General features: G+C 59.7%; 1 protein-coding gene across 2 annotated transcripts; it reads left to right on the forward strand.

The window, feature by feature from the left end:
- The first annotated feature begins 115 nt into the window (after positions 1 to 115).
- LRFN1 (leucine rich repeat and fibronectin type III domain containing 1) lies at positions 116 to 12,059 on the forward strand. Of its 2 annotated transcripts, XM_046683124.1 has the most exons (6): positions 116 to 295; positions 1,150 to 1,207; positions 2,452 to 2,484; positions 4,673 to 4,727; positions 5,117 to 6,559; positions 10,360 to 12,059. In XM_046683124.1, the coding sequence occupies exons 5-6, from the start codon at positions 5,154 to 5,156 to the stop codon at positions 11,264 to 11,266; spliced, it is 2,313 nt and encodes a 770-aa protein (XP_046539080.1). In that variant the 5' UTR covers positions 116 to 295; positions 1,150 to 1,207; positions 2,452 to 2,484; positions 4,673 to 4,727; positions 5,117 to 5,153; the 3' UTR covers positions 11,267 to 12,059. The 2 variants fall into 2 exon arrangements, with proteins under 2 accessions (XP_046539080.1, XP_046539079.1); XM_046683123.1 differs by lacking the exon at positions 1,150 to 1,207.
- Positions 12,060 to 12,315: the final 256 nt, after the last annotated feature.

Raw genomic sequence — 12,315 nt, forward strand, 5'->3', positions numbered from 1 at the left:
GAGCGCGGCCCGCAGCGGCCCGGGAGGCGGCGGGCGGGGGCGCCGGTGTGAGCGCGGTGTGAGCCGCGAGCGTGCGAGTGTGTCCGCGGCGCTGCGGCGGGCCCGGCGTGCGCTCGCGCGGCCCTGTGTGTGCCCGGCGCGGCGTGTGCGGCGCCCCGCCTGGGTGGCCATCCGGGCGTGTGCCGGGGGTCGAGCCGAGGTGCTGTGGCCGGCCGGGCGTGTGTCCCCCCGAGTGCTGCCCCTCCGGCCGTGGGTCTGGGGGCTGTCGCGCGCCCATCGGAGGGGCTGTGTGCAGGTGTGTGTGCGTGGGTTGTGTGCCCAGGTATGGGTCACCCCCCCCCCCCCGCGAGTGTGCGCGCGCGGCCAGCTGCGTTGGGTGTTTGTGTCCGGGTTCCATGTCCATCCAAGGGTCTGTGGGGCCGGGTGTGCCCGCCCGGGTGTCCATTTGTGTGTGTGTGTCTGCGGGTTGTATGTCTCCGAGGGTGTGTGTCTGTGTGTCCACGTCAGGTTCCGGGCCGGGGGCTGGGGCTCGGCGCCCTGTGGCTCCAGGCCTCCCTGTGGGTTTGGGGGAGGGGAGTTAGCCGCTCCCTCGGGCCATGTCAACTGGGGGGGGGGGTCCTCAGCGGTCCTTGGGGGAGACGGCCATGTCTTCCCCTTCCTGGTGGCTGGGTGGGGGGGATGGGCGGCCGGTAGGTGGACAGATGGAGGGATGAGAGGCCGAGGGATGGACAGATGGGCCCGAGGGGAGGGCCGCAGACCCGGCCCTTCTCCACCGACCCGGCCCCAATCCCCCACACCTGCCAGATCGCCGCAGATGGGGCCAGAGTTGCCTGCATCCAGATGGCCAGGCTGGGGGCCCTTTGGGCTGCTGGTGGGAGGGTCTTGGACTGGTTCTCTAGGGCTCAGCCCCCCAACCCTCTGAGATTCGACCCGCTGAACTCTGACCTCTGGCCCTGGCTTGTGCCCTGGTTGCTGGGAGGGAGGGATGTGAGCATTTCTGTGGCCTCGGAAGTAGGTGGGGTGAGGGTGCCTGGGGGCTGGGAGGCATGTGTGTCCGTGACTGTGTGTGTGAATCTGTGCCTCTCTGTTGACTCTGCCACTGTGGTTCAAAATTTTGTGTGCATTTGTAAGTGTGTAAATCCCTTCCAGGGCTGTTGTGTGAGCATATGTCTCTTATGAGTGAACATCTCGGAGTGTCTCTGCAAAGGTGAATCTTTTTGTGCCTGTGCGTGATCATTTGAGTATGTATCAGCCTGGTGAGTGTGTGTGTATGCTTGTGGTTCTGTGTATGTGTGTGAGGTGTGTATCAGTTAGTGTGTGCATTGGAGCAGCTTTTGGTATAGGAATGTATCAGCTTTGTGACCGTGCATCACGAGGCTATGTGAAGTTGTAGGAGTGTGTTTGGGCATTTAAAAGCATGCACCTGTGTACCTTTGATTGTGCAAGTGAGTATCTGTTATATGTGTGTGCACTGTGTTGATGAGTGTGCAAGGGGATGTCTGTTACAGATGCATGTACCTGGTTGTCTGCAAGGGGGCACACGGGTTTCTCTGTTGTATGTGTGCATGTGTGTGTGTGAATTTGCAAGGGGAAGTCAATGTTGTGTATATGTGGTTGTGTGCAGTTGTGTCAACCTTAAGGGCATGTATCTGTCTATGTTGTGAGTCCATTTAAGCATCAGTGTTGGTCTCCAGGGAGTGGTGGTGTGTCTGTTCAAACACATATGTGCAGGGCGATACCCTCACATGGGCTGTGTCCCCAGCACAAGGCCGACCCCACTCATGGGCCCAGTGAGATTGGGGCCTATGTGGCATGACCTGTGGTATGCTGGGGTCCAGCCTAGGGTCCATGGACAGGAGTGTGTCCACATCCTGGGCCAAGAGCCCATGGAGGGTGGGGGGCACACAGATCATGCTGGTGTGTCCGTGGAAGTCCAGATGTAGAGATTGGGTTGTGGGCCCATGTGAGTTCTGGCATGTCCACACATGTTGGTGTGGCAATGGTATGATGACAAGGATGGGACCTCTGGCTCTTCCCAGCTCCAGGGACTGCTCAGGTGTTTGGAGTCGGGGGCCTGGGGTGTGAACTCTGGAAGGAGGAGGCTGGGAGCCTCGCATCCGGGGTCTGGAGGAGAAGGAGGCTGGGTCTTCAGAAAGGAATGGACTGAGAGTGGACTCTTGAGTCTGAGGAAGGAGGAGGCTGGGGTCCTGGCCTCTTGAGCTCCCAGAGGACAGAGGGCTAAGGTCCTGGACTCTTAAGTTTTGGAGGAAACAGCCCTGAGGCCCAGACTCCTCGTCTTCCAGAGATGACTTCCTGGGTCCATCCGATACTCTGCAGAGCCTGAAGCAGGAGGGCCAGGAGAGTGATCACACCAGGGACTTCCTTGGCTGAGATGGTCTCCTAGGAGAGGAGCCAGAAGGATGCTAACAGGGTTGTTGTGTTCCTTTGCAGGTACTGGCCCAGGCCCTGACTCCCTGAAGAGAGGTGAGTGGGGTCCCTCGGGCTGGGGACAGAGATGTGGAGTGAGTGGGCTTGTTCTGAGCCGGCAGGAGGCCTGGAGCCCTGCCTCATGTGAATTTCTGTGCAGGACATGGCAGTGTCCCGAGGGGCCAGATGCCCCCTGGGCTGGGGGGTGGTGACAAGGTCAGGAGCATCATGTTTGGGTAAGGGCTTATGGTGGAGACAGGGCATGGGTGGCAGGTGGGGGTCTCAGGCCAGGACAGCGAAGGTGGTAGGGAAGTAGCGGTTTGGGCGCCAGAGTTTCATGACGTGAAATGACCCCTGCATTTGGAGAGTGGCGTGGACCTGCTTTATTATTTGGTGTGTGTGTGTGCCTGCATGTGGGAAGATGCCCTGATAGTCCGACCCGCCGGTGGCTGAGAGGGAGTCAGAGAAAAGGATAAATTAATAATCGGAGCAGCTAACATTTTGGTAGCATTTACTCTGCGGGAACTATTCTGAGCGTGTAACAGTGTATCATCTCATTTAATCCTCACCACGACCCTGTGAGGTAGGTGCTGTCATATGCCCATTTTTATGGATGCGCACACTGAGGCACAGAGGGGAAGTCACACAGCAGGGAATGGGGGTGTGACCCCCGGGCAGTCGGGTCCAGATTCTGTCCTGCAGTGCTGCACTGCCTCTCTGTAAATGTTAGCTGTTTTCATTGCTATTATTACTCTTTCAACTTGAACCCCACCCCAGCTGTGGGAGGCGAAGCTCTGTACTTCCGTTTCCTAGATGGGGATGCTGAGCCCTAGAGACCCCACAGCCGGGCAGGTGCAGAGCTGGGCCTCCTGGCTCAGGAGTTCCGCCTTCCAGGCCAGGGTGTTCTGGCCAGCACAGAGCAGTGCCCCAGCGGGAGTTCAGGACAAATTAATGTGGGGGTGGGGAACTCAGAGGTGGTGGCACGGCCTGACTTTCTTTTTCTCTCTCTAGCCCAATCAGTGTCTTCCTCCCTCTCTCTCTTTCTTCCTTGTCCTTGTCTCTCTCTCACTCATTCTCTCTTCCTGTTTCTCCCTCTCTCCTCTCTATGTCTCAGCATCTCTTTTCCGAGTGTCTCCTCCACTCTCAGTTTTTCTGTCTCTCTTTGCTTCATTCTTGCTCCCTGTCTCTTCACCTTTCTTTCAGAGTCTTTCTCTTTTTATCTCCTTGTCTCTCTCTCTCTCTGACTCTGTCTCTCTGTTTCTGCCAGTCCATCTCTCCCTCCCCCTTATCTCTCCCTGTCTCTTCACCTCTCTCTCTGACTCTCTTGGCCGCTCTTCTCCGTGTCCACCCCTCCCTTCACGCTGAAGGATCAGGCCCGCATTAGATCACAGCCCCCAAACTGTAGGTTCCTGGGAGGTGGGCCAGCAGGGACTGGGCTGGGGGTGGGGTGAAAACAGTTCCAGGGACGCCCCCTTCCCATCCTTTCCTCTTCTCCCCCCACCCACCCCGTGTTGTGATGGGAACTGACACGTCGTGGGCTGCAGCCGCCGCGGGGGAATCCCTGCCGGAAGGTTTTGCCTGGAGCAGAGGCATAGCGTGAGTGTGTGAATGCGTGTGTGAGTGTGTGTGTGTGTGTAGGCATGGATGGGGCCTTGTGTGTGCCCACTGATGTGAGCGTGAAAGTCTGCCCCCTGCTTGGGAGCTCAGCAGAGCCCAGGATGAAACCAGGCTCAGAGGAGGACCTGCCAAGGCTGAGCAGGGAGGCTGGTCAGGTGTCTCAGCCCCTCCCACCTTCAGTCTCCGGCCCCCCTCCTGAAGGGGGTAGGGAGGTTACCCTTAACATTTATTGGATATTGACTGTGTGCCAGGGCCTCTGCTCAGTGGCCCCATGAATGAGCTCACGGAACCTTTGCAAGAACCCAGTGAAGATGGTACAATTATCATCCCATTTTACAAATCAGGAAATTATGGCCTAGTTAGGGGAAATCATTGGTTTGGGGTCACGGAGCTAGCAAATGAGGCAGCCAGGACTTGAACCTGAGTCCGTTTGATTTCCAAGCCCTGGCTCTTAATACCAGTGCACAATTCTAGGCCTGGCACATATTGGACACTCGATGATGATGGTAATAATTACTAACATGTATTGAACACATTTTATGTGCCAGGCACTGTTCTAAGTACACTATGCATATAAGTCCATTGAATCCTCACCGAGGTAAGGCCTGTTTTTCTCTCCATTTTACAGATGAAGAAACCGAGATTCAGAGAGGTTCAGACACTTGCCGGAGGTCACACAGCTAGTAAGTGTCAGAGCTGGGGTTTGAACCCAGGGAGTATGGCTTTGAAATTCACCTTAAACCCTACTCAGCAGTGATTTTTAAAAATATTTAGCAGGTCCTGGAAGGCCCAAACTGGGCCTCTGGTTGGGAGATTGTGTGAGGTCTGGGAGCTCCTAGGGGAGTGGCAGAGGTGGGGGTAGGACACTCAGGGGTGGGGCAGTGGTAATTTACCAACCAGCATGGAAGTATCATCTATTAACAACAAATGCACGCCAGCTGCTAATCAGTCCTGTCACTGTCCTATAGGACCCGGTTGTCAGGAAGGGAGGGGTCTGGGTCAGGACATCCCGGGGGGGCCAGGCTGGGGGTCAAGCCTGATGCCTGGGGTAACCCTTCTCCTTCCCTTGCAGGTCTCACCTCCCACCCCTCCCACCTGCGCCCTGCACCATGGCTCCGGGCCCCTTGTCCTCCGCGTCCCTCTCACCGCCGCCCGCTGCGCTGCCCTTCCTGCTGCTCCTCTGGGCGGGGGCATCCCATGGCCAGCCCTGCCCCGGCCGCTGCATCTGCCAGAACGTGGCGCCCACGCTGACCATGCTGTGCGCCAAGACCGGCTTGCTGTTCGTGCCACCGGCCATCGACCGGCGCGTGGTGGAGTTGCGCCTCACCGACAACTTCATCGCGGCCGTGCGCCGCCGAGACTTCGCCAACATGACCAGCCTGGTGCACCTCACCCTCTCCCGCAACACCATCGGCCAGGTGGCCGCCGGCGCCTTTGCCGACCTCCGCGCCCTGCGCGCCCTGCACCTCGACAGCAACCGCCTGGCCGAGGTGCGTGGCGACCAGCTGCGCGGCTTGGGCAACCTCCGCCATCTCATCCTTGGCAACAACCAGATCCGCCGGGTGGAGTCGGCGGCCTTCGACGCCTTCCTGTCCACCGTGGAGGACCTGGACCTGTCCTACAACAACCTCGAGGCCCTGCCGTGGGAGGCCGTGGGCCAGATGGTGAACCTCAACACCCTCACCCTGGACCACAATCTCATCGACCACATCGCCGAGGGTACCTTCGTGCAGCTTCACAAACTGGTTCGCCTGGACATGACCTCCAACCGCCTCCATAAACTGCCCCCCGATGGGCTCTTCCTGAGGTCGCAGGGCACTGGGCCGAAGCCGCCCACGCCGCTCACGGTCAGCTTTGGTGGCAACCCGTTGCACTGCAACTGCGAGCTGCTCTGGCTGCGGCGGCTGACCAGAGAGGACGACCTGGAGACGTGCGCCACCCCTGAGCACCTCACCGACCGCTACTTCTGGTCCATCCCGGAGGAGGAGTTCCTGTGTGAACCCCCGCTGATCACACGGCAGGCGGGGGGCCGGGCGCTGGTGGTGGAGGGCCAGGCGGTCAGCCTGCGGTGCCGCGCCGTGGGTGACCCTGAGCCGGTGGTGCATTGGGTGGCCCCCGACGGGCGGTTGCTGGGGAACTCGAGCCGGACCCGGGTCCGGGGGGATGGGACCCTGGATGTAACTATTACCACCTTGCGGGACAGCGGCACCTTCACCTGCATCGCTTCCAATGCCGCCGGGGAAGCCACGGCCCCGGTGGAGGTGTGCGTGGTGCCTCTGCCACTGATGGCGCCCCCGCCGGCCGCCCCGCCGCCCCTCACCGAGCCTGGCTCCTCTGACATCGCCACGCCCGGCCGACCTGGTGCCAACGAATCAACCGCGGAACGGCGGCTCGTGGCGGCCGACCTCACCTCGAACTCCGTGCTCATCCGCTGGCCAGCCCAGAGGCCAGTGCCCGGCATCCGCATGTACCAGGTCCAGTACAACAGCTCGGCGGACGACTCCCTGGTCTACAGGTGGGTGCTGCAGGCCCAGGACCTCCTCCCACCCCACGGACCCTCCCTCCCATCTGCCCACTCCCTGGGCCTTCTTGCTCAGCTGGGGTGCTAGATGGGCATACACATCTTGGCCCCTCATTTGCCCTATCCCCTTGTCTCTCTTTCTGTCTCACTGTCTCTTTCTGTTTTTCATGCATTTAGCAAATCTTTGTTGAGCACCCACATGAGCCAGACCAGGGCTGGGCACTGCAGTTACAGTGGGAATGTGCCCACGTGATCCTTGCCCTCAGAGGGATCCAGGTCTAAATCACTGCTCATCCAAGTTATTAGTTAAACACTGGAACGTGAAATATACATGCACATATATATATATTTACAGTTACATTTATCTTTATAAATTATATACCAGTCCTATTGTATCAACACGTTGGGTACATTATAGAGAGAGAAAACAAAAAGTATGAGAAAAATATATAAATGTAAATTATTTCCACCCTCTACTGGGTTAGAAGCCCCTACCCTGGTATGGACAGGCCTGTATGGTGTAGACAGATATTGAAGAGTTCTTTTCTCCCATCCTCTCTTATTCTCTTGCTCTGGCCTGTGTCCCTGACTGTACCTTCTCTCCCTCCTGCCCTTCACAGGCACTGAGCCACTGCTCTGTGCCAGGCCTGGAGCTGGGCGCTGGGGACACAAGGAGACCAAGAGACCAGTCCTGCCCTCAGGGAGCTCACAGCCCAGTGGGAGGCAGATGGTACACGAGGAATTCTTGCCTTGGCCTTGCAGGGTCGCTCCATGTCAGCAGGTTTCTGAGTATGGCTCACGGCCACAGACCCGGCACACAGTGGGCACTGGAGAAGGGGTTGCTGGCGCTGTGGACGTCTCTCCTTCTCCCTGGCTCTGCCTCCCTCGTGCACATTGTAGAGCGCCTACTGAATGCTTGGGCCTATGTTTGACTTCATTTGAGGTGCCAGAGGGGGCGGAGCCATTTCCCCACCTGCGGGGAGCCCCAGTTCTCGGAGGTGCTCACACCTGCACCGAGAAGCCTGCCTCTTGGCCTCCGTCTCCACCTGTCCCAGTGTTCTTTGGCCACAGGCCTGGCACATAGTAGGTGCTTTCCCATTGTTGGCCGAATGAGTAAATGCCTCTCTTTCCCCTTGTCTCTGTCATCCTCATTTTCTTCTCTTTTTGAACCTGGTCACCGAACACTGAGGAAATGCCTACAGCATGTGAGATTCCATGCTCGGCCCTGGGCCTCCCGAGATGGATCAGACACTGGCCCAGTTTTATGAACATTAGTGCAAACCAAACAAAACCTTTCTAAGGTGCTTCCAAGGACGCGTCCTCCTTCCATCTTCCCAATTCTGCTCTGGGGCAGCGAGGAGCCCCCCTCCCATTTTATAGTTAGGGAAACTGAGGCTCAGGCTGGGGCGCAGTCTCTTGCCGAAGGTCACACAGACAGTGGCAGGACCAGCACTCCAGCCCTGACCCTTCTGACTCCTGATCCTGCCCTTTTTACCTTGAACGCACATTTATTGATCACCTGCTGTTTGCCAGGCAGGGATGGAGGGGAGATGGATAATACATTTCTGGGCACAGTTCTGGGTTCTATGACTCCCCACCTCTCTGTTCCTCTCTTTCCTTCTCTCTCTGACCTCATGGGGGGGCGGGGCAGGCTCACAGGCCCCCAGACCCAGCAGGTATGCAGATGTTGATGGCCCTCCGTCCCCAGTTGGGCGACAGACCCCGGGACTCTTCTCTTCCCCTTAGGGCCACAGTTCCGGTCCTCCTCCACTGGGGGCTGCAGATGCCTGTGCTCCGGCACGGCGGGAGTTAACTTCCTCACTGCTGCCGTGGGCGGAGGTGACATCCAACCAGGAGCCCTCGCTGCTGCCTGCTCGGGTCTTGCAGCCAATTAGAGACACACGGGCCCAAGCTTTCTTAAGGAGCCAGCTCTGTCCTTGCAAAGTGGGGAGCCCCTAGCAACTGGTTATTTTGGGGGATGGAGCAAGAGGAATCAAGGCTCTCTGAGAGGGGAGATGGGAGGAAGAGGAAGGCGGACAGCCAGGGGCCCAAGGCTGGATGGGGAGGGGGTCAGTGGCCTGTGAAATGGCAGGCAGGGGGAGAGTTTGAGAAGTGGGTGGGTCTCTATAAAGGGGGTGGGGCCCTTCCTTGAAGTCTTCCCTTCGGAGGATCGCTCTTGGTGGCAGGAGGAACCTCCTGGAGGTGGGGGAACTGAGATGGGCTTTGGGACCGGAAGGTGGCCTGGCTGGAGGGGAGGGGAGGGTTCTGAGAGTAGGAGGCTTTTGGAGATGGGGCATGGCCTTTGAGAGGTGGTGGCGCCCCGCAGATAAGGAGGTGGTCCTTGTCTCTGGTGGCCCACTGAGAGATTGGCAGGAGAGGAGAACTTGTGAGGTCGAAGTGCAAATCCACAGGGAAGTGGCGGTCCCAGTTAGCCAAGGCTAGACCTGGCCAACAGCATGGAAGGGATGTGCGGGACAGAAGAGAGACAAGGCCTAGCGGGAATGGTCTTATAGATGGGGAGGGTGCAACTGGCAGTAGAGGATGAGTCCCAGCAAGGGTTCCTGGCCAACACTGGGTGGGACGTGAGCTAATAATGATAATAAGTGCCAGGCTTGGGGTATGTTAACTCCTTCATACTTGACACCATCACTATGATGTAGGAATTCTTAATATCCCCCTTTGGGGGAAATGAGATACAAAGAGGTTAAGAAACTTGCCTAAGCCCCCAGAGCTAGCAAATAGCAGAGGAGAAACTCAAACACGGGCAGTCTGGGTCCCAGACTTTGTCAGCTTAGTCACGTCTCTGCATTGCCTCTTGTTTGACGGCAGGAACGTGCAGCAAGAAAGGGGCATGCTTGCTTGGCGACATGTGACCCAGTTATGGCTAAAACTTACCTGGGCCGTGTTTTGGTGACTTCTGGCGGTACAGAGCAGTGCATGCACATAAAGAGTGGTTGCCTCTGATATCTGGACAAGGAGCAGGACATGCAAAGAGTAGACATGGTCCTAGGCACGGCAGAGGAATCATCCCAGTGGGCTGTTGTGGGGTGTGGCTTGGAAGCCACCTGTCAATCAGAAGGAGAGTGGCCTGTAACCTTGGCCCCTTCCTGGGTGGGAATATGTAGTTGAGGGGCTTGGAAATTGTCCCCAAAGATAGTCGCAGCTAGGAGACGTGTGTACCCCAAGGTGGGACCAAGATGGGGGGGAGTGGCCTGTATCATGGTTTCCCCTAAAGGGAGGGGACATGTAGAAAATAGGAACTAGAAGAGCATCCGTCGTCCCAGTAGGAGAAAGGGGGGTGGCGTGAGTTGACCTCAGCGTCCACTTGAGTGAGGGTGGGGCATGCAGGTTAAGGGGGCGCGGCCTGCAGCATGGGTCCCCTTAAGGGTTGGGGATATGTAGATCAGAGGGCTTGAATGGCAGTTATCCTAGTGGGAGTGACACTCTGCTAGGGGGCGTGTCCCTTGAAGGCAGCGCTTAAAAACTACAGCACTCCTGCCATCCCCGGGAAGAGGGTATGTGGATGAGGGAACATAGATGGCAGACGCCATCTAGTAGGGGACGAGACCCAGACTGGAGGTGGGTCTGAGGGCGGGGCATGTAGATGAGGGGCGTGGCCTGAGGCAATCTTCCCTAGAGGGTGGGAATTTGTTGCTTGAGTGGCTGCTGTTGTCCCAGTAGAGGGTGAAATACCGGCAGGGACGCATGGTTTGGTCCCCACGGGTGGGCCATGCAATGAAGCGGCGTGGTTCAGAGTGGAGCCACCCCCGCGCTGACCTCGCCCCCTCCCGCAGGATGATCCCTTCCACCAGCCAGACCTTCCTGGTGAATGACCTGGCGGCGGGCCGCGCCTATGACCTGTGCGTGCTGGCTGTCTACGACGACGGGGCCACGGCGCTGCCGGCCACGCGAGTGGTGGGCTGCGTGCAGTTTACCACGGCTGGGGACCCGGCGCCCTGCCGCCCGCTGAGAGCCCATTTCCTGGGCGGCACCATGATCATCGCCATCGGGGGCGTCATCGTCGCCTCGGTCCTGGTCTTCATCGTTTTGCTCATGATCCGCTACAAGGTCTACGGGGACGGAGACGGCCGCCGCGTCAAGGGCACCTCCAGGTCGGCCCCGCGGGTCAGCCACGTGTGCTCGCAGACCAATGGCGCAGGCGCGCCGCAGGCCCCGGCCCCCCCGGCTCAGGACCGCTACGAGGCGCTGCGCGAGGTGGCGCCCCCGGCTGCTGCAGCGCCGGCCGTTGAGGCGAAGGCCACGGCGGCCGAGCCGGCTTCCGCGGAGTCGGAGGCGGCCCTTGGACGCTCCCTGGGCGGCTCGGCCACCTCGCTGTGCCTGCTGCCGTCCGAGGAGACCTCCGGGGAGGAATCTCTGGCCGCGGCGGGCCCTCGGAGGAGCCGTTCAGGGGCTCTGGGGCCGCCAGCTTCGGCGCCCCCGACTCTAGCTCTGGTTCCTGGCGGGGCGCCGGCCCGGCCGAGGCCGCAGCAGCGCTATTCGTTCGACGGGGACTACGGGGCGCTCTTCCAGAGCCACAGTTACCCGCGCCGCGCCCGGCGGACAAAGCGCCACCGGTCCACGCCGCATCTGGACGGGGCCGGCGGGGGCGCGGCCGGGGAGGACGGAGACCTGGGGCTGGGCTCCGCCAGGGCGCGCCTGGCCTTCACCAGCACCGAGTGGATGCTGGAGAGTACCGTGTGAGCGGCGGGCGGGCGCCGGAACCCCTGGGTGCCGCGGAGAAACGCCCGGACGCCCGGACGCTGGGGCGGACTCGGGGGAGAACGCGCAGCGCCCAGACCTCGGCCTGGAGGGGACGCGCCCTGCTCTTCCCGGAGGGGCGGGGCCGCCTCGGGCTGCGGCTCGAGGCCACGCCCCGCGCCCTGGGGGGCTGCCCTCCCCCCGGACTCCCAGCCCCCTCCTGCCCCTCCCCCCGCGCGCTCGCGGACCTCGCTGGAGCCGGTGCCTTACACAGCGAAGCGTGGGGAGGGGCAGGGCCCCCAACACTGCAGCACTGAGACACGAGCCCCCTCCCCCGCCCGGGATCCGGGGCAGGGGCGAGGGGCCCATTTCTTGTATCTGGCTGGACTAGATCCTATTCTGTCCCGCGGCGGCCTCCAAAGCCCCCAGCCCCGCCCCACTCACCTACCTGGTCCCGTCGGGTCTGGCTTGGGGTCCCCCTTTCTCTGTCCCCCTCGTTTGTCTCTGTCCCCCTCTCTGTCTGACGTCCCACTCCTTCCCCCTTTGTCTCTCCTCGCTCTCTCCGGTCGTCTCTCCCTCTGCCCTCCCGTGTTTCGTCCCGTCTCCCTGTCTCTCCCGGTGACCTCTCCCCACTACACATTCTCCCGGGCAGGTCCCACTGGAAGGACCAGACTCCCCCCTATTCCTTCCTCTCTCCCCGGATAAATCCCCACAAGAACAAAATCCAAAACCAAATCCTGTCTACCGGAGCCAGGACCCTCCGCCGCAGCAGAATTAAACTTTTTTGTGTGTCTGAGGCCGCTCTGCTGACCTCCGTGTGTGTCCATGTGTCTTGGGGTACGGGGTGGCCCAGACGGCAGCACAAGGACTAAGTGAGACTGAAGGACTCACTGGGACCAGGGACCCTTGCAGTTTCCTATCCTCCGAGAGACTTACAGGTGGGGACTCATACAAATAAAATGATGACAGCTAACCTTTAGTGGGTGCCTCCTATGTGCCAAGCACGTAATTGCATCCTCACAACCACCGGAGACATCGATACTCTTATCTTG

The sequence above is a fragment of the Equus quagga genome, chromosome 13 (assembly GCF_021613505.1).
Source record: "Equus quagga isolate Etosha38 chromosome 13, UCLA_HA_Equagga_1.0, whole genome shotgun sequence".
Taxonomy (NCBI): Eukaryota; Metazoa; Chordata; class Mammalia; order Perissodactyla; family Equidae; genus Equus; species Equus quagga.

Excerpts from the sequence above, each read along its gene's own strand:
- LRFN1 (XM_046683124.1), top strand. The coding sequence starts at position 5,154 with ATGGCTCCGGGCCCCTTGTCCTCCGCGTCCCTCTCACCGCCGCCCGCT. Across the intron at positions 6,560-10,359 it reads GACGACTCCCTGGTCTACAG|GATGATCCCTTCCACCAGCC; the intron begins GTGGGTGCTGCA and ends CCCCTCCCGCAG.